The 21,498-nt window shown below is 43.6% G+C and overlaps 1 protein-coding gene across 1 annotated transcript in view; it reads left to right on the forward strand.

Annotated features, from left to right (window-relative positions):
• The window catches only part of LGR4 (leucine rich repeat containing G protein-coupled receptor 4), a 74,737-nt gene that overhangs the window by 25,139 nt on the left and 28,100 nt on the right, over window positions 1-21,498 (forward strand). Inside the window, exons 2-3 of the mRNA XM_035550379.1 lie at window positions 5,584-5,655; window positions 20,643-20,714. Coding sequence (XP_035406272.1) covers window positions 5,584-5,655; window positions 20,643-20,714 — 144 coding nt within the window. The remainder of the gene's footprint in view (window positions 1-5,583; window positions 5,656-20,642; window positions 20,715-21,498) is intronic.

Genomic DNA, 21,498 nt, shown 5'->3' on the forward strand with positions numbered 1-21,498 from the left:
CTTTATTCAAATATAGATAACTCTGCCTAAATCATTTTGTAAGTGTTATAATTAAATTGTTCAGTGGCAGAGGGCCCAGACCTTGGAAAAGACTGAATGGAGCCTACAGTATTACATGCTATTATCTATCAGCAAACAGGTTAAGCTTGCTCAGAGGGAGTATTTTATAGGATTTTAAAGGTGCCTTGTTGAAACATGATCTTTCCTTCAACAAACACTCCTCTCTCTCTGCTTCCCTCTCGCCTGTCCCTTCTTAGCTTCACAAAAGATAGAGGTGAGGTGGAGGGACAAAAAGTTGGCTGTTAATGAAGTGTAGGGGGAGCGCAGGAGTATTTTAACTTTATTTTTTAAGCAACCCGTCTTGACTGGCTTTGACCGAGATTTTCTGTAGCTAGCTCTTGCATGTCTTTTCAGGCTTAAGGTCTTTTTATTTTTCTAACCAAGCAGAGTGTTTCAGGCCATCAGCATGTGCTCAGATGCAGCGCACAAGTGTGGTGGGAAGGAGTGTGTGCAGGCTCAAGGGGTGATAGCCGAGCCTACGGTGCAGGGTAGGAACCAACACCAGCATCTCCTGGGAGTTTGAGGAGACATACCTGCACACCAGGGCTGGGGGGGAGGAAGGTTGCTCTGTCTAACATAGGAACACCTTTCAGCTGGGAAGATGCAGTGAAGAATGGTACATTTAGCCAGAAAAAAAAGAAATAAAGAAAAGTTGTTGCAGGTAGATGGCCCTCAGTTCAGACAGACTGGCGTTGTTTTCTTTTTCTCTGCCCATTAATTACTGTGGCTCTTCAGCTTTCATTCCCTGCCTCTGTCTTGGGCCAATTTTTTGATCACTTTTGTGTGTCCTTTCTGTAGTACTCTGCTGGAAGCCTATGCTTTCCCATGTTGCGTTCCCTCTTTGTTACAGCTTTTCTTGCCATGCAGGAATTATTTGTTGTTCCCCCTCCTCTGTTCGGTCACCTTCACTCAGCCATCCTGGCTAGACAGAATCCCCCTGTAGCTGTCAGCAAGGGGGACATTTAGGACAAGTCGTCTCACAAGGGTCGGGCTCTTTCACGGTACAGGCAGTAATTTAAAGTAAGAGAGAAGGCTCTCTGTGCCCTGCCTGAGACTGAAAATGCTGGGTGTGCATTTTTATCTAATTCTTCTTCGCGTGATCTCACCGATGAAAGCCTTGACTTAAGCCACGCTCTAAGATAGATAAATGCAGTGTTTTTATTTTTAATGCGAGAGAATTAGTTAGGTGCCGTTCAAGATACAAGAAGTGGTGCAGAGTTCGGTGCAGCAGAGGTGGCCAGATGGGGGGGAGGGTGGTTAAGGGACTCAGGAGAGGCACAGGATGCGTGAGGGCTGCTGTGGGGCTGGCAGGCCGCAGCAAGCTGGGAGCGCTGGGTCCTGAGAGGAATGGGAGCTGTTGGGGGATCGGGTGGGATGCGAGTGCTTCCAGCTAACCGCCACGCTCAGGTGTGGTGTTCCTGCTCGTCTCCAAGCCTGGGGGAGTTCGCCCAGCGATCGATCGAGCAGCGACCAGAACAAGCCGGGGGGGCCTGCTGGAGTGGGCTGCAGGCCGAGGACAGCCAGTAGCCGCGGGGGTGCTGCTGCTTGGCTTTCTTTCACCTTTGGCCAGGAAAAGTTAGACTGCCGTACCCGGGAGAGTGAGATAACGTTTCCAGCAGTTTCTGCGAGCTACCTGTTTGACTTGTTAGTTTGTTTGCTTTCTTCCTTGGTGCATTCCTGGAAGAAGGATGAAACCCGTGTGTTACTGGGGTGGGCGGCCACTGCTGCGGCTCCTCGGTCCGGGCACGTGAGCCTCGGTGACCCTGTGGGCCTCCGGCCCAGGCAGCAGCACTGCTGCCAGAGCAAGCACCGCGCTGCCTCCATGCTGCTGCCACGGCTCCTCTGCCTCAAGTGGCGAAACTCACGGCGGCGATAGGGCCGTGATTCACCTTATCCCCTCGATGCGGCTTACTCTCGCTGAAGCGGTTGCCACCTTGGGCTGCTCATCCCCGCGGTTTCGGTGCCAGCTCCTTGCCTGCTCACGCCCCAGCCTGTCTCGCTTTGAGGCGGTGAGGGAGCCGCGGTGCGCTGCAGCTCCCCGGCACAGATAAGCCGAGTTAATGGCTAACTGCTGAAAGGCACAGCTCTGCCCCGCGCCGTGCCTGCGGGACGGGGCGCTTGGCTCGCTGAGAACAAGTCATTTAAGCCTTTCAGATATTTAGTCTGAACTTGAGCATACCAGGAAAATGTAGGGCAAGGTTTTTTTCATAATGGTGGCCACATTCTTTAAGTGTTGCCTTGTGTTGCCTTGCTGTCACATGCAGATGTGAGTCCCAGAAGGGATGCTTTGGCATGCTCCTGCTGAAGTGTGCTGTGCCTGACCCTGCTTGCTGCTCTTCCAGCTTTGTGGCAAAGCATCAGGACACATTCTCCCCAGGTACAGAAAGTAGAGGGTGTCTATTTCAGTAGAGCTCATGGATAGCGTTAATGCTTCTCAAATCTTCACTTTTAAGGTGTTCTGATTAGTGCTTACATCCAAAGAGTCTACTCCCCATATTAAAATAATAGATGCTAACACTCAGAGCTACAGGCAAAACATTCTTTGCTAATTTCAGATCCCAGAGAAAGCTGAAATTATGTCGAGTTTGGATGTCAGCCATGCGAGATGTGTACATGATTTCCACTGACTCCGTGGACAATTTCATGTGAAGGTTCTGAGGATCAGGCATTTCTGGCTCTAGAAACTTCAAGGCTACTGCTTTCAGATGGCCGGGATAATGTATGTCTGTCCTGAAGAGCAACAAATGCGGGTGCACGCAAAATCCTTGACGAGGTGATATGTATTTGTTTGGGAAGTGCTTTCTGAGGATGTGTCCTGCTGCCCTGTTTTCACTGCCACCATTTCATACAGTATACGACAATAAGGATTTTATACCACCTGTACGGGCTTCTGAGAGGCTTTCCAGGAAAAAAGAGAGTTGTGGTTTCCATGCACACCTTACTATTTCTTATGATTCACTGAGGGGGTCTACTCTCTTCTCAGGCTCTTGCCCTACTCATAAATGCTTCCAAATGGATAGTGGAAAGGCTTGTGTGGTCGTCTGGAAGGGAAAGGACTAGCCTGGTTGTGAGAAACGCGTGTGTTGGTGACAATTTGAAAAATGTACGTGTGTGTCGGGGCAGGGGGGCAGAGAGAATGAATGTTGCAGTCTCCTGTGGAGCAGACAGCTGACGATTCATGCATCTGATACTTTTATTTGCTTTTCTGCACAAGAAGAAAAATGTCCCCCCACAGCAACTGCAGCATCTTGCGGTACCCAAGCTGCTGGTGAGATACAAAGCGCCTTTTAAAACAGGCAGACGGCAGAACTCAGAAATAAATCATCTCTGATTCAGCTCCTACTGGAGCGGAGTGAAGGCGCCTCTATTGTGCTGCAGTGAATTTTATTTTGGTCATCTCTCACAACTGGACTTATTTTCAGTGTGCTAAACCTTATTTTGATCTCCATTGATACTGGTTTACATCAGTTTACCAGCTGCTGAGGAGTAAGTCTCTTGGCTTACATTGGTGTATGTGTAAATGAAGATTTGGTCTACGTAATGAACAGCTAGTTTAAGGAAATAACTGCATCCAGATTTCATGTAGCAGGGTAATGATAGTGCCAGCGGCAGGAGGGCTCAGTGCTGCTCCAGAGGGAGAGCAGGGGGCAGCATACCAGATAGATGCCAATTATTTACCGATTTCAATAAATTCACTGGCATCAGTTGACTTTGTCAATTGCTGTAGAGAAAAAATATTTTTCCCAGTAACTGTGCTTTTTTTTTCTTTATATGGTACATTCTGTTGTCAGTATAAATACGGAAACTTTTTTAATGAGCTAGGTTAGACATTATGGTCTGGCAATTGGAGGAATAATGTGGGCATTCTTCTCGAAAGGCGGTTTAATTAGCTACTGCAACGACTTTGATTGTAGATTATATGGTACTGACATGGCTTTTGGTTCGTCACAGCACGAAAGGAGGCACAGGTACCCTGAGATACCATTTCCTTAGAAGCAGCACCAAGCCCTTTGCACGTTCCTTGCTCTCCTTTCAAGCCAATTCTGCCCTGTCCAGCACCGAGTCCTCTCCTGGGTGGGAACCATGGAAGAGTATATCCTAATGATGAGCCTGTTCAGTTTCGTGACTTTTTTTTTTTGCTGATACAAAATGGTTCTTCATGGATCTGTGCAGTTAGTGTGCAGCAGGGAGAGTCTAAACTGATCTTCCTCTGCCTCACTAGAAGAAGCAGATGTTTGAAACACGGTGGAGGCTATGGCCAGGCTAGGAACATCCATACCTTGTGGTAGTTTAGGGCTGGCACTTAATTGTGAGGCTGAGCCTTTGAGGTGACAATCAGTCTGCTGGCTCGCATGCAGTCCTTAGGCCTGTGGCTCTTCATGCGAGAGCTTCAGGGTACTTGCTGAATATGGGTGAGAAGGAAGGGGTTGTTTGGTTTGGTTTGGTTGCTTTTTACCCAAAATACATGGGGAGGTGACACAGATGCTAGAGGACAACAATAGTGTTCGTTTGGAGAACAGCAAACAGAAGGAGGTTGGGAAGGCTGTGCTAATGAGCATCACTGGATCTGTCTTTAAACTACATTAAAAAAAAAGAAAGTAATAAAGTAGAAAGTAAGAACTTGGGTTATGTCATGAATTGTTAGGCAGTTATTAGTTTAATTATCAAACTGAATTGTTTTTGTGCTACTGTTACTTATATTGAGTAACGGCTTGCTTTAGGACGAGATTATCCGTGGTGGTTACGTAGATGTGAACTGAGGTGATGGCACCAAGTTTGCCACTTACTGCTTATGTGGAAAGAAAAAAGCTGAACAGGTCTGCATACCTATCATGTAAGCACTTGCTGCTGGCCTGTCTCTGCTTATGGACTGAAAATGAAATCTGCTTAAAACTATTACCTCGAGGACGTCTATAGGTTTTGTAAAAAAAAAAAAAAAAAAAAAAAAAAAAGACTGTGGTAGAGCTGGGACATGTTTCTGCTCTTCTTGTCAGTTGCTCCAGAAGCTGTTTGCCAGAAGCTCTTTATTAAGTCCCAATATATATTTTTTGTTGGTGGTGGTTTTTTTTAAAGACATTGTGGGGTGAAAATTTGCATGGTGGGTGGTCACAAGCTTTTTTTTTTCTGTAATTTTTTCATATGCTGTGGTTTTCGAGCAGCCTTAATTGTGTGTTCAAATTGTATACACGTGCAAGTTGGGAAAAACTAGTGCTGGGGATAACAGTACCATAGAGACTGTTCTATACATATGTACCGTGCAGTTTACAGTCATTGTTTTGCTTATAGTTGTCAGAAAACATTTTTATCAACATTGCATTACATAGGCCTTTGCTGCGACCAGAGTCTCAAATTGCTGTGCTTTGAAAGTTTAGCATGCAAATTTCTAGAAACAGATATTACTGTTTGATGATAGATTTTTTTTTTCTCCTACTGTCTGGTTAGGCTTACTTTTTTCTCCTCCTTTTTCTAGAGTGGAAAAATCCCTTACTGTTTATTGACAAACCTGTGTTTCTTCTTCCACAGAGATGTGAGCATGAATAACATCACAAGGCTACCAGAGGATGCGTTCAAGAACTTCCCCTACTTGGAAGAGCTGTAAGTATTTCACACAAGTTAGTTTTGCTACAACATCAGATGGCTGTGTAAAGTGGAAGGTGGGTGGGGAAATAATATTGAGTTGAGCTGTGAACAGAGAAAGCAATTATACCTTAAAAATCCTCTACATGTTTGGAAACCGGAACAGTAAAAGCTACCTACAAGGGACTTTTTACAGTAATTATTTTAATCATGACTAGAGTGATGACACATCTTAATTACAGCGTTATCCAAAGATAACACAAGAGGTGTGTAATTACCATTGTTTTCGATGGAGCTGCAGTGTATCTGTTGCATAACTTCCATAAAATATATGTTGTTTCAGTTACTGAGCAGCTTGCTCCCTTTGCCCTTGTAGGCTGCAGAGACAGTGTTCACAAGCCCAGCCTGACCCTGCTTCAGAAACTGAAGTTACGTGGTACAGGACTTGCTCTTAGTTTCTCTGGCAGAAGCTCTCTCTCCAGCTCCCACTTACCTCCTGTCCCACTTGCTTTTTAGCTTTAGGTTTTGCTTAGGTGGTACTTGCACTTCTGAACTCTAGTCCCTAGTTTGTGCTTGATTCGTGTGCCCAGTATTTTGCTGAACCCAAGTCTTCACTGGGATGCCTTTGCAAAGGTGAAACCCTTAACAACACAGCACTAAATGAGATTGGGTTTGAGAGCTGTCTGTTTTCAGAGTCAATAAACAGGGAGGAGGCTTTGACTTTGAATTACTACTTTCATAAGTACTATTATGTGACAAGTAACTTCTGTGTGCCTTAGTTTCCTTATCTTTAAAAGAGGGCAGTGGTTCAACCTTTCCCCGAGAATGTTGAGAACTTGGAATCATTGAATATCCCGAGTTGGAAGGGACCCATAGGGATCATTGAGTCCAACTCCTGGCACCACACAGGTCTGCCCAAAATTTCAGACCATGTGACTAAGTGCACAGTCCAAACGCTTCTTAAACTCTGACAGGCTTGGTGCAGTGACTGCTTCACTGGGGAGCCTGTTCCAGTGTGCGACCACCCTCTCAGTAAAGAACCTCTTCCTGATGTCTAGCCTAAACCTCTCCTGCCTCAGCTGGACACCATTCCCACGGGTCCTGTCACTGGTGACTAAGAATAGATCGGCACTTGCCCCTCCACTCCCTCTCGTGAGGAAGCTGTAGGCCGCGATGAGGTCTCCCGTCAGCCTCCTCTTCTCCAGGATGAACAGGCCCAGTGACCTCAGCCGCTCCTCATACGTCGTTCCCTCTAGGCCCTTCACCATCTTCGTCGCCCTTCTCTGGACACTCTCCAACAGTTTCACGTCTTTTTTATACTGTGGTGCCCAGAACTGCACACAGTACTCGAGGTGAGGCCGCACCAGCGCAGAGTAGAGCAGGATAGTCCCTTCCCTCGACCGACTAGCAATGCTGTGCTTGATGCACCCCAGGATATGGTTGGCCCTCCTGGCTGCCAGGGCACACTGCTGGCTCATATTCAACTTGCTGTCGACCACAACTCCCACAACTTCCAGTAGTAAGCAGTAGAGAAGCAAAAAGCACTGCAATTTTCTTTTCTTTTGCATTTTCACAGTATCAAAGTAACATTTCTCATAGCAAAGAACATTTAAAATACAAAGTGAGGCTGTCCCTATTTGTGACTTCATATAGCCTGAAAATACTAATTCTGTGTTAAGAGATTTCTTTCCCCAAGGTGCTTTTATTGAAGAAAGAGTTCAGTTTCCAAAAAGAGATGGGTCCTTACGAAGTAGGGAAGCATTGTTCCAAGTGTTAAAGAAAAGGAAACTGAAGCAAAAAAAGGAAAGGCATTTGTAGAGGGCAACCCGATAAATTAACCCCATAGCAAAACTACAGATAAAACCTGAAACCTTTTAATTCTAGTTATCTGCTATAACTGCACCTCCTTGGAACAAAGGTGCTGAGAAACTGATAGAGATGGCTCAATTGCTCCTGAAGAAAGGCTTGTGTTTCTGAAAGCTTCTCTGTGTTTGTCCCTTGTGCCGCAGCTACACTGATGGGTCTAATAAGGTGTTCTGTCTCTGCTTAGAATTTTGGTCTCTCCTATGTCCTGATAATATAGCAGCTACCATTCCTGATACACTTACATGTCTGATTTCACTGTGCTTTAAGAGACTCTGGTTCAGGTCATTACAGTTGTGAAGTGTAGATGAATGTCAGATGAACTGTGTGTGAGATTCCTCATTTCATGCTTAACAGGTTCTGTTTCCTTGCATATTACTTTAAGCATTGCTTACTTTTACAATATAGTCTAGAAAACCTGGCAGAAAACAGTTTTACCAGAATTTCAGATGGTTCATATGCACAATTGACGTGATTTGAGAAAGGCTGCGGTATGGCATGAGTAACCAATTCAAAAAAAGGAAAGGAAAAAAAAAAAGAGAGGCCTGGGGGAAACTTGCTTGGCTCAGAATTTGTATTGGCCAGCACTCCCTATGTGCTTTATAATATGTGCTACTGTGTGGCTGTATCTTATTTTGTTAGCCTATATTTGTAGGCCATTTGTTTTCCAAATTCTTTAGCGGTATTTCACACCAAAAGTAGAAAGAAACAATTCTGTTTTCTGAACTCCACCCCCAACTTCAGATGACTGTGGGAGCCTTTATTTTTTCACTATAAGTAATTAAGCAATAAAACCTAACTGGTGGGTGTGCATATTGTGTAACTTCCATAAACCCAGGGGCGTGTCAGGAGGTAAAGAGAAAAGGCAGAGCCTTCAGCCACCATCTATTGTGCTTATTGCCCAAGAGTCGTTTGCTACATGCACCTCATTGTCCCCTTAAATTCCAGCATTTCATTTTGTAAAAAAATAGACCGGCATTAAGAATTAGATGTGAACACCCAAAAGCTTTAAATCATTCCTAGCGTGCTGACTTCAGGGTTAAATCAACTTCTGAAAACAACAACAACTTTACAGTAAAAATTAGACTTGCCAAAGGTTCAGACATACTTGAAGCAATCATAGATCCTTAGTACAAAAGAAAAAAAAAACACCCGATATTATTTTATGCTTGAGTTACCTCTTACAAAAGGTAGCTGTTTGAAGCTGATGTTCTTACTTTGGAAGATTTGGGGAAGTAATCATGTATATCAGAGTACATGAGTCAATCTGTTGTTTTACCCGTAGTCTCTTCTCCCCTCAGAAAAACCAGCCAGTAGAATTATGCTGCAGAGGTAGGAGAATCTCCAGAAAGAAGAGTTTTTGTTTTTGTTTTTTTTTTTTAAAAAACTCTCCAATTGACAACCTGTCACGTGTAGGAAGACAGGAAGGTTGACCAAGAGAGCAGAAGATAAATACGCTATATCTACATACTCTTCTCTTCAAATTTTCTCATTTGAAAACGATGAAGTGAGACTTGTGAGTTGTTAATGTTTCGCAGCAGCAGCCTGCTTACAATTGGAAGCCTGCCTGCAGAGCCTCTGGACCTCTCCACTGGCAGTGGGAAGGTTTCTTCTTGTTGCATAAGGATCTGGTTATGGTCATCTGTACACAAGTCAGCTCCAGGTTCCCTCGCTTCATTTCGTGGTCTTCGTAGAGAGACTATAACAGCCTAAAGTAGACACAGGGAAGTTTACCTCCCTATCAGAAATAACTAGTACCAGACATGGCACGTTTTGGCTTCATTCTGCTGATTCCCTTTTCTCTATGGGAACAGGGTAAAGAAGCTTCTAGTCTTTACTTTTCCTGGTTGTTACTAGAACAAACTGTCGTACTTCCCAGTGTACAACCACAATTTTCCCTCTCCACTCAAAGATGATTTTCAAACTTTCTTCCTGGATTTTGTTTACAGTTGAACAGATCCAAGTTCTGACTGCCAGGCGCTAGCAAATTTGCTTTTTCAGCACACAAACCTGGGTGTGAGTCTCCATGCCAAAAAAAGAGAGATGGAGTTAAAGCAAAGTGGTGTTGAAATCTGTGCTGGAAGCAACTTTTCCATCTAGACCTTCTCCCAAGAATTACATGCCTAAAGCAAATGAGAATCCCACAAACTAATGTGAATGCAGTAAGTACCACACCGCCGTGGACACTAGTAACTGTCTTCATCCAGGAGATGAGCCCCACACACCTTTTTCTTTATACCATGGGAGAGCATGGTTCTCTCTAAAGCGTGACTTTAGCCCTGCTGTTTGTCAAATCCTCCAGGAGATTAGCCCCTTGAAAGAGTTAGTTAATATTGCAAAATAGTATCACAGAATTTAATTGACTGTAAATGGGAGGCAATTAAATGTATTATGTAGGGAACTGAGTCTTACACGGTACACATGTGGAGAGGATGGGATTAAAAAATGCATTAGGAGTTCTTTAATATGGAGCTTGTCATCTCCTTAATGCAATTTGGTAGTCTCCAGAGATTTCAGAGGATCGTTTTCCAAATCCTAAAAGGAATGATAGCAAATAAAAATGAAAGAAGTAGCATAACAGATTTGTAAAAGCTGGCTGCTCCATTAAAAAGTGTCTTCCACATCGCTAAAAGGTGGTTGATTTGGGTGCCTAAACACCTTCATCCAGTGCTGTTCTTAGGTGTGCTAGGTTTTCTGACCTAGATGCAGATGGGAGACTGGTGGCCTCCTGGAATGGCAGTGGGAGGCTGGCTGGAAGAGGACATCTAACGTGACACTAAATGGCCATGTTTAGGGAGCCGACTGCCTGGTGAAATATCATATTTGCAGGTATAATCTGAGGTTTTGTGCTGCAGAGGTGCTGTCGTACGTGAGTCTTACTAGGAGGTACAAAGAAAGGCATTCCAGCTGTCTGCAAGCCAAATCTGCCTGGTGGGTTATGTGCTCTGTGTGCCCCTGCTCACAAGCTCGTGCATGTTGCTGCACAGTGTACTTACCACGTGTCTGTAGGATTCTTGCACTATTTATAAATGTTATAAAAATTCTCCATTTCTGTGTAACTGATACCCATCTGGAAGTAATTTGCAAATGATTGAAACAGCAATGGTCAGAGTCAGCGAGGAGCAGACCACCAAGGGTTTTGCCACAGCAGTTAAAGAAGTGTATTCTCCAGAAAATGTTAACATAAATATGCTACAGCCCTGAACTTGGTATGGAAACTAAAAATCCTTGAAGAATTCGGCCACAGTTTTCTAACCACACCTCAAAGTATTTATAGAAAGCTAGAAGGGGAAAATATAGCTAGCTAATGCAGTGTTTTTAGAAAGCAGGACCCATTTTCCAGTGTGAATTTTTAACTAGAAGAGCAAGGCTGTGCCATGTTTTGATGCTTTTCTAAACTGTTTTAGTTCCTTCTAATATTTAAAGTTATCTGAAGGAGTCTGAAGGGTTTTGACTACACGGTTTCTATTCACTGCATCGGTGGAAGATCTGCTGGATTAATTAAAAGGTGCTCTCTCATCAGGGAAGGCAAATTGAAATGATTTTTATTCTTGGCAAGTTTTCCAGTTTGACTTCAGAAACGTGAACCACTCAAAGAAAGCAAATGTCTCCTTGACTTCATGACCTTTTTACCATGGCTTGATTTCTGCTCTTAACCTTTTAAAGCAGTGTCTTATCTGCCCTGCACTGTTGAATAAAGTTTTGCCTCGCTGCCTTCTGGTCAGCGTGAGCTGGTGGGGGAGGCAGAGCAAAGTGTGCTGCTCATCTTCAGGCTGCCGGTGGCACAAGCGTGTGGCTGGCAGAACAAGACCATCGCTCACCCCAAGCCAGCCAGCCATGGGCAGGGCTCTGCACTTCCACAGAGGTCAGGGAGGATGCTCACTGCTCTCCGACTGCAAGTTTCAAAGAGCGTATCGTGCCCAGTGTTAGTGAGAGGAAAATCATTGCTCCTGAAGGCACCAAGAGACAGCAGTGCTTGGTTATCTTGCAGATGTGTGCTGATGCCAAGGTCTGTTTTGTTTCTGGTTTTTGTTTAGACTGTTTCACATGACATCTCTCTTCTGCGACACTGTCCTCAGATAGTTTTTATTGGTCACGGGCAAATTTGATTGAGATTTTTGTTTAATAGCTGGTGAAAGTGGTTAGGGAATGAAAGTGACAAAAAGAAAATTCTGATCTAGAAAAGGTTTCTCTTTTCTGAAAGACAACACGTGTCTGCTTTTGGAGAGGTGGATAAACAGCGAGTGAGAGAGCATGCAACTGTAGTTTTTCAGGAAAAGAAATGGGAGGACTGAGAATGGCTTGACTATTTAATTATATCTATGCTGATTACAGCACTAAAAGGTCTTACTGAAACATCTCACGCACCCCTCCCCCCAAGCCAGAGCTTCTGATCGTGGCTTCTAATTGACAAAATACATTTTGAGAACGTAAGGATTAATTAAAACGCATACAGGCAGTGGAAAATGAGGTGTTTTGGCCATGAGGTTGTAATCAGGAAGTATCTGCAAGGGAAATGTCTCGAGTTATTTTTCCTCTTGACTGCAGCTGAAGACGACCACCTGGCTGAAATGGCACAGCTGCTTGCTTTTGTAGTATCTGCTTCAGCGTGTAATTGCGATGGTCCCTTCCTTCTAATTTCTGCATCGGTACCAAGCTGTGTTATCCTTGAGGAGGGAGGGGGGGCGTCGGTCTGTTTTATTACTTGGGTTTTATGAATAAGACACGTCGTGGAGTTGTGCCAAGGCCACCGAGGCTGAGCTGGTAGCTCGGCATGCAGCGGCTTTCCTCACCTGGCTGCGGAAGCATTTGGTGGAAGGAGGTCTTCGTCCTTCGGTGCTCGGGCTGTTCATACAGTGCTCACAGGGTAGCGTGGGGATGTTGATAAGGTGGTGTCATTCCTCTCCCTTCCATAAATACAGCTAGCCCCGGGACTGGTAATGGGAAGCTGGAGACAAAGGGCTCATTCTGAGTAGAAAAGGAAGGATGAATCTCCATGAGAGAAGTCGTTCTGCTGACATGTGCTAACTGAGGCTGTGGTTGAGCATCCTCTTGTGAAACTAGCTGGTGCGACTGGAGACGTCACTGCCTCGCACCGCTCCGTTCAGCTCCCACAGCAGAGACGGTGGAGCAAACCAAGAGTTCTCGTCAGCTGCTTTATTGTCAAGGCAGCCTGTTGAGCCATCCTGGGTCGGTGTTTCAGAAATAGCCGGCTGACAGTGGGGTGGAAGCCAATGCGCGCCCTTGGTCCGTCTGCCAGCCCTGAATATTTGAACAGCTGGAGGAGGCAATTTCTTCACTCTCTCCCTCCAGCTTGAATTCCGAGAGGTGAAGTTCTAATGAAGAAAATGTGAGGTGTAGGTTTCACGTGTGTTAGCAAGTTAAAAGCCTAAGCTTCAACTTGACCAGCTAGCATACATTAGAAACTTTTGCTGCCTTGTGTGTGCTGGAGCTTCAGACAGTGCGCCGGCGTGTCACAACTTGCACCTTCGCATTCTCGTCAAGACAAACCTCTAGGCGAAGACTCCCAAGTAGAATTAACCACAGTCAGCTAAGATATTTTTAAACATCACCTACTTGGTCTGCACTAGATGCTAAATGATGTTTAAAAACATGTTGGCCAACCTGCGTTTAATTAATGTTTTCTTATCTGTGTGAGTCCTAAATCAGTTTGATTCTGGATGAGTTTCAGTCCTGCTGATACAAGAACAATGCTTCAGTGGCTTAGAAAGTTCTCACTGTGCTTCACAATCGCGTATTGTTTTCTGTCTGAGGGCTGAACCTTACGGTGTCAGACTTCGAGGCCTGTCTCGCAAGCCAGAATTGATTATGCTGCCTCAGCTGCCAGGCTGGGGCTGCCTGAAAGTATAAACTAGGTAAGAAACTTCTGGAGGCTGAGTGGCAGCCTCAGAACCTCTCGGGCTAGGCCTCCACAGTTGCAGAGGTGTCTACATAAACTAGGTATTGTATTTACCCAGTATGTTAGAAAAATGGTAACAGATTTAGTTGCCAAATATATGTTGATTGAATCCACTTCCACATTTTGCAGTGTCACTTGCTAGATGCATGGTCATTCAAATGATCCCATGCCTGGAAAATCAATAAATGTCAGGACATGAGACAGGCTGTATGGACAGAATAAAGCAGCTTTGAGGATTTACTGTCTCAACTGACTTCTTGTTTTCACCTTCTCATGTCTAACTGTCAAAGAGTTTTGTGATCTTGGAAACCCGAGCATCCGAATAGCAGTATCTGCCAGTAGTTGTTTCAAGAGCTTCATCCTAGCTGATGAAAACATATCTTGGTTGCCTTGATCTCTGCATTTCTGCTTTACAGACTTGGTAAGTGAAATGGATCTATAGCTAGGAAGGAGTGTGTTGGTGCTGGAAGAGCTTCCATCAGCTCAGTGTAGCGGACCACGTGCTGATCCACACAGGCAGCAGAGGGTCTGTGTCCATCTCGTGGCCTGTGATGAGGTTGGTTTCAAATCCACACATCCAGCTTGGAAAGTCCAAGTCCTGTGAATTGGAGCTGTCAACCACAAGTCCTCTGAGAACATCAGAGACCCTGCTCAGCAGCTGGCCCACCACTGTGGAAGTCATTCCCGTAGCACAGCGAGGTGCTCCCTATCTCTCAGTATCCACAGTGAAAAGGAGAAGTTAGTGCTCAGACATGGCTTTTGGAATCAACAACAAGAAAAAAGAAAATCCCCCCAAAAAGTCATCTCTCTCCTCTCCAGCACTGCCTTATTTAAGTTTGGCTGTCATGGCGAGGAATGTGGGATGTTTGTCTCAGGTAGCTCCTTCTCCTATAAACATGATGGCATCTGTAATAGTGCCTGTTTGTGCTCAAAGAAACATAGAAATCCAGAGTGGCAGAACCTAGATCAGCATGTACAGACCCACCCTAGTGCTTTGGGGCAGCTATCCAGGGAAAGGTGTAGCTGGGAAGGAAGCTACTGCAACTTCCCAGCTTACAGCTACTTCCTACTGCAAAGGAGGGTTAGTTGCCATGACACAGTGCAAGACATGCAAAGGCAAATAGGGAGAAGATGTATTTTATAAAATAAGTTCTGCTTTCAAGGTAGGAGAAATTGAAGTTGTTTACTGCAACAACTTGCCATTATGACTGCGGAATAGTTGTTACCAATTCTCAACGCAGCACGTTTTTACCGATTTTTAGAAAATTTCTGCAAATTTCTGTTTTTTTTTTTTTTCTGGTGAATACTAATTGGGAGTACTGTGACAGCAACTCATATTGTGTAATAACTGTTTTAGGTTATATGTATTTCTTTAAGTGCACATGGTGGTCCCTGATAGTCACCACTTCAAGGAGGTCTTGCCCAAATATTAGGCATCATTCAATTTGCAGGCAGTATCTCACAAATTAATGAGGACTCATATTTTGCACAGAGGGAAGTGCTCGCTTTTTTCGATATCAATTATTTTCCCCTTAACAAGAAAAGAATATCACTATAAATATTCTGTGATAGTCCTTGAAAAGGAGTATCATACAACCACATTTTGTCTTGCAGTAGGTGCTAGTGACTCTTGCCGAATATTTAGCATTAGAACTTAAGGAGAGGCTGTAGACTTTCTTTTGATCAATTTAGTTTACTTTGTCATTTTAAATTTCAGATCAGGAATGCATTTGGAAAACAAACTATTACCTTGGAGTTCACTATAGTTTATAGACAACTGGAGATGTGAACAAGTCTCGGGGTGGGAAGTGCCTACTCAGCCTGATGGAGCTGGTGCAGTTTCAGTGCTGGCTGTAGTTGTAGACCTCCTTTTTTGGTTCCTGATGTGTCTTGGCATATGTAATCAGAGTTTTATAAGTAATGGTTGAGATTGTAGAATACAGAAACCAGTGCAAGAAAAGGAGATGAGGATGAATGCATTTTCCATTACCAGAAGCAGAATAAAGTATCCATTTAGTTACGCTAAACTGCCACGGAAGAACTGGAATAATCTGTAGGTTATTGATTTTGCTTCACAGCAGTACAGCAGGCTGTAGCTGACAGAAGTCCCAAAGGGGCCGTTTGCTTCTCACAGATAAGCAAAGTGAAGTTTAGTCCAGCAATACTGCTTCCACTTAAAAGTGTCCCCCCTTCTGCAGCTGCCGAGGATGGGCAGGAGCTGTCTGCACAGGCATGTGCCCTCTCAAGGGATCGCTGCACGGGAGAAGCAGTGAGCCTTTGATACTTTCCTGCAAGCGTCTGTGCCTCTTTTGTAAAACTTCAAACCTTTAGGAATAAATTGCAGCATGTAACTATGGATCTCCAGCACTTTTCACTTGTTGAAGTTAGAAGGTGGGTGTAAAATTGTCATCTTCTGCCTTTTCTGTATGGCTTAAAAAAAGCAGATAATCATACATTTTATCGATTCTTTGCACTTAAGGAAACAGAATTCCGTTCCAAAGTGGATACTTTGCAGGAATAAGTGGAACATGAAACTCTTTTTCCTAGGTCTGAGAATTTAATCCATATTCTCCATTAGGTGTATCTGTAAGGCATTTTCAAAGGTTACTCCTGTAGCGGGAGAACTTGAAGCAAAATTCAAATTTGTGCGTGAAGCACAAAGAACCCCAGAAAAGCTGATGGTAGGGGTATGGACACGTATGTAAGGACGACAGAATAGTCTGGTGGAAGACAGCAAAAATGTAAAGAAATTGCTAAAGTGTAAGTGGGGAAGCAACCAAATGTTTTCCTTTAAGATGAAAGTATGTAGATAAAAGTTGGAGAATTAAAAGGAGACGGGGAGCAGGCAGAGAACCAGTGGCAGATGGTCTGAAAGGAACTGTGAAAGGTTGACTCGATCTTGAATAGGAGTCTTGGGTCTCACTAGAAAGCAGCTAAGAAATAAAAATAATAAAGCTTGTGATTTCTTATGACATGTAAAGCTTTTATTCTGTGTCAACATATGAATTTTCAGTTGAGAAAGGCAGATTACAGTTGATCCATAGAAAAAGTAGCCTATGTATTATTATGGGAGACAAAGACTGCCAGGTAGAGTTAGGAACACACAAAGGTGGAAGAAAAAACAACAACCTGAACTAAATTAAAAAAAAAAAAAAAAAAAGGCAAAACCTCTTTCTCTCCCGGTGTGTGTGTGTGTGTGAGAGAGAGAGAGGTTTTCAGAAGGACAGGAGGAGACCTATTCTTTGCTCAAGTAACTCGGGTTCACCACCATCTGGGATGAAAGACAAGCAGAGAAGTTTCCAAGATGTTTGTGTTGCATCCTGTCAAGATGAGAGTGATGGTTTTAATTGTTATGGCCAAAGATGCATCCATGGGACATCCTCCCTGATTTTGGAGTGACATGAGTGATTAACTTGGCTCGGTTACCATGCAGCAGGGTTGCCAGACTCATCATTGCAGAACTCTTAATTTCCCAAAAGAGAGCAGTCTTTGCTGCCTTCAGAACAGTTTCACTGCAAGAAGTGATGCTTGCTGTGTACTCTGGGAATTAGATACCATGGAAGATTATTCCCCAGCCAGATTGTATCCCGATTTCTGTAATAACAACGAGGTGTTGTCTACATCTGGAGATCATTTACTGTGCCACTTAAAATAATGATTAGAGTGTATCGGTCTCCTACCAGAAACGACAGGATAGCAGAAGTATTTTGTCCTCTGTATGTCCTACTTACTTTATTATGCTAATACACTGAAATCAGTTTTGTCCTTTTGGATGTGTCCAAAATTGCAAAAATTTTATCCTAACAGTAGTCTATTAAATTACATTTTTACTGTTTGTCTCTGTAGACGGATCTATTTTATAGTCCTAGGCCTTTTGGAGAAAGATCTCTCTTGAATGTTGATGTGACTTGGCCAGCCTAACTATGGACTGACTTTCAGCCTAGCTCTCTTAGTCTGTTTCCATTCAAAAGGAAGAAAAGGATGGGTTCTCAGTTTCTGACAGCGTAGATGTAGGGCTGCCTTCAGGTGTCACTTCGGAGCAGCTTGGAGTTGTCCCACCGTGGTGAGGAAGTTTCCAGGACTGGGCCCGAGCAGACCAGGCAGGCTGCTGGGAAGAGGTTAAGCTTGCTTCTGTTCTGCTGGGGTTCTGAGCCTTGGTAATGCTGGGATTTTCCTCAACCCACTTACCCCGTGTGTTTGTGAGAGAGAAACGGAGGTGCGTTATTTTTATGTGTGTGTGTATATATATAAAAATTATACTTTAAACTCTGAATGTGTCTATTTTTCAGACATGCTGTAAGGAGGTATGTGGAAAACCCAACTGCACTATTTCAGTGACATTTCAATGCATGTGCTGTATATGCGCTACGTTATGTGCCATTATTTGCTCTTTTCTCTCTTTAAAATGAAGCTGATTATGCAAAGAGAAATCCCTCCATCCGCCCAGCTGCTGCGTGCTGCAGCAGAGGGAAGTAAGCGTGCTGAGAGCGGCGTCCAACACATTCGTCCTTGCCTACTGGAGAGCTGCAGCTCCAACCTCCTAATGAGTAGCTATGCTCCCCAAGGCTAGGACACGAATGATAAATGTATATTTGGCAAACTGATTAGTAAAGCCTTTGCACACTTGGCTAGTTGTATCCTGTTTCCTGGAAGGCTGCCAGATGGAGGAGAAACGGAAATGTATTGGATTGCAGTTTTTTTCTGCTGGTTGGTTGCAAAAGGCTGAATAAACAGGAGTTGCCTTGAGGTAGGCTGAGTCTTGCTATTTGAAGTCACGCAAGCCTTGCTTTGGCTAAGTTGTATTTTGTTTCCAGTGCTCTGTACATTGTGTTAGGGATACTCGGTGAGGCTGGGGGAAGGTTGTTCAACTGGCTTTAGTTTAGCTTTCTAAAACAAATCATAATCCTGAGTCTCTCTGGGAGGAAGAAATTACAGCAGATGCCTGATATGTCACACACCAGCCCATTTAACTGGAAACCTCAGCAGAGCTGGAACCAGAGCTGCTTGACAAACATTCATCAGGACTGCTGCGTTCTGAAGCACGCGTTAGGTAATCAGCATCCACTATTGTTTCAGTGCCAAAATAATTCAGTGCTGAAGTCTCAGTTAAATTTCTCTTGATTTAAGGATTTCTATTTTGATGTTTTGAATGCTTTTTAAAACAAACGTGTTCTGCAGATCACTGCCAAAATTACTGGTGTAGAGACCCAGCATGTTTAATCTATTTCTTTCAGTTTACAATGACCTTCTTAGGAAAATGTTAAAATGAAAGCCCTGAAATACTGGAGAACTTCTCTCCCCACCCCCCCCTTTAAGGTGTAAAAAAAATGATTTGGGGCAGCTACTGGCAACAAAATGAATTTGGGGAGGCAGATATTTAGTTGCCATTTGGAATTTTTCATTCCTGTTAAAAATTCAAAGTATTTGAAAAATCATATCACAACTCCCAAGTCCCAAGGTTCTTTGCAGATGGGGGATTTCAAGAATAAGTGTATGTTGTTTCTCCTTTTCTTCTGGTTCAGGGCCACCCAGTTATATACAAGCCACACGAGCTTTTCACAGCAGTCAGCTCTCTATTTTTTTATTATTATTATGATGATTTGTAAACAGCAGGTGATGAACTTTAAGCATGCTTGAGATGATGTTGGAGCCGAAGCTATGGCGACTGGGGTGTGCATGGGAATGAAGGAAACTAAAAGCAAGTTCTCTAAAAGCAAGTAGGATCTGCAGCTACCATCCTGTTCACTGTGAGCAATCCTCTTCTCCCTTTGCTCACAAATGAAATCGTCTGCCTTTGATGAATGGATTTAATAAACATAACTGTTATGCTCTCTATTAGGCAGCATTCGATTAAGCCATTAATTCTGCTATGAGCAGATTGCTATTGGAATCAAATGCTCTGGGTGATCGCTGCTATGTAGTTAGAGGTAGAGAGCAAGATAAAATGTAATTGTGTTGTTTTGTTAAGCTGATACTTTAGATGATGCCACTTTATTTCCTTGTTTTCCTGTTAGAAATAATATTTTCTCCTAGTGTGGCTGTCTCACTTCAGCTCCCGGTAGCAGTGGTGTGTCGTGATGTTCTCTGAAGCACATATACTGCTTCTCACTTATGAACGCTGTGTTGTACGTGGTACTTCCACCAGATAATTTCATTACACGACCTCTTCCAACATTGATTTTGCTTAGCTTGGATATGAAACCAAGTCTGAAAGCAAAGACTTGGCCTGAAATGATGGCGTCTTTTGGCAGCTATGGATCACCAGGTGTTCTGCGTTGTTGTCCTTACCCCTAAAACATACACCTCGTGTCACAGCTATCCGCAGCTCAGCGAAGGTTGGACCACACAGGGTCTGCTGGTCGGGATGCGGGCAAAAAGGTCGTCGAAAAAAGGAGAGGGGGATGGGAGGAGCTGCTGGAAAGCAGCTGTTGGGGCTGATGTTTCTGCTTTGTCTTCTGCGGTGCCTCCTGTATGTATTGCTGCTGGTCTCACAGTTGTTTTCCCAGTTGGGTTGTGTTAGCATCTAGCAGTCCAAGGCTGAAAGCAGCCTCGGTTGGAGGCAGTGGGATTACTGCTGAGGATGCTGTTCCTTCTTTCTCGCTTCCCAAAACAGTTTTCTTTCTGAAAAAAATATCCAAAGAGCTGACAACAAAGTGAAAGATGACCAAGACAATTGTCTTGGTGATGTTGGCAGGCTTTCTGTCAGCTGTCAACGCTGTAAATGTACAGCCTGCTTGCGAGTACCGTTCACGTTTGAGACTCCAGTACAAGCGTTTCCCTCCCTCTCCTTAGCATCTAGCTATTTTTACTTCACTGCAGTTTCTTTAGAAACTGCTGCATAGATTAAAACCACATGTATATCAGAGCATGTGTTTCACTGAAGCAACGCTGAAAGCCTGAGGAATTGCACTGACAGCGGGAAATGAACTTTTCTCAAACCTAGTACCGTAAGGAGATTCCTTATTGTTCTGTAGTGCTTTTTTTTTTTTTTTTCCTAGCATGTTTGCACAAGTATATCTGTGAGGCTGAGTGTATCCCGGTTGTGAAAAGCGTGTAATGACTGAAGTAACTGATACAAACTTGGAAGATCATAAATATAGCATAAGTGGATGCAAAATACCTCGTTGCTTGTAAGATTTCTTGTGTTGGTGATTTGTCTTGTTAGATGATTGTAGAAGTACTGTATTTTATGACTGAAATTATTATTACAATTTTTTTCCAGGCGACTGGCTGGCAATGACCTTTCTTTTATCCATCCGAAGGCCTTGTCTGGGTTGAAAGAACTCAAAGTTCTGTAAGTAATCGGGTTTTAGAGCTTCGTAGCTAGATGTATGCTTTCTTATTGCATAGTCAGCCTATTTACTGATGGGCTGCCTTGAGATTTTTTTTCCTGCCTTTCTCTGCTAAAACAGTATTGTGTCCCCCCCCCACAAAATTTACAGAGCTCCTACATTTTATATAAAGCCTAAACAGAAATTACTGCATCCAGTTAGAACGCTGAGTTTTTTTTTCCAGACATATAGCTTGTAGCAGAGGAATCCTAAGAAGGAAAAATCCTGAAAAGGGCATATAAAGCTTTTTTGTTGTTCTCCACCCCCACATCTTATTGCATCAGGTAGTGCTAGTGCTCACAGAGATTTATGATACCGGTTGAACTTTGCACCATACCCTACCGGAGATAGAAGTCATTCTGAGAGTTTCGTGCTGCTTTAGGTGGAAATGACTTACTGTTAGAAAAAAAAGTTCAACTACTTTTCCATAGCTAAGGATAAAAACAGCTTTTTGCTCTTTGGGGTTTTAAAAACCTCTTCCCAGAAATTGTAGCATTTATGCGGATGTAAATATTTCCAATTGCTGGTAGGGTAATAGATAGTTAATTAAACAGGTATTTAAATTACCTAGTGACAAAGGACTTTGAGGTTTTAAAGAAAGAAGCATAAACACACAGCATAAGCAGGATGCAGATTAGGAAACTGCTGATCTGCAAAGATGTTTTGTGAATTGAATGCACAATATGAAGGCCCTTGAAGGTATCTCTGTTGGGATACTCAACTCTGGAGAAGCCTGAAATTCTCGCA

This window comes from Cygnus atratus, chromosome 5 (genome assembly GCF_013377495.2).
Source record: "Cygnus atratus isolate AKBS03 ecotype Queensland, Australia chromosome 5, CAtr_DNAZoo_HiC_assembly, whole genome shotgun sequence".
Classification (NCBI taxonomy): domain Eukaryota; kingdom Metazoa; phylum Chordata; class Aves; order Anseriformes; family Anatidae; genus Cygnus; species Cygnus atratus.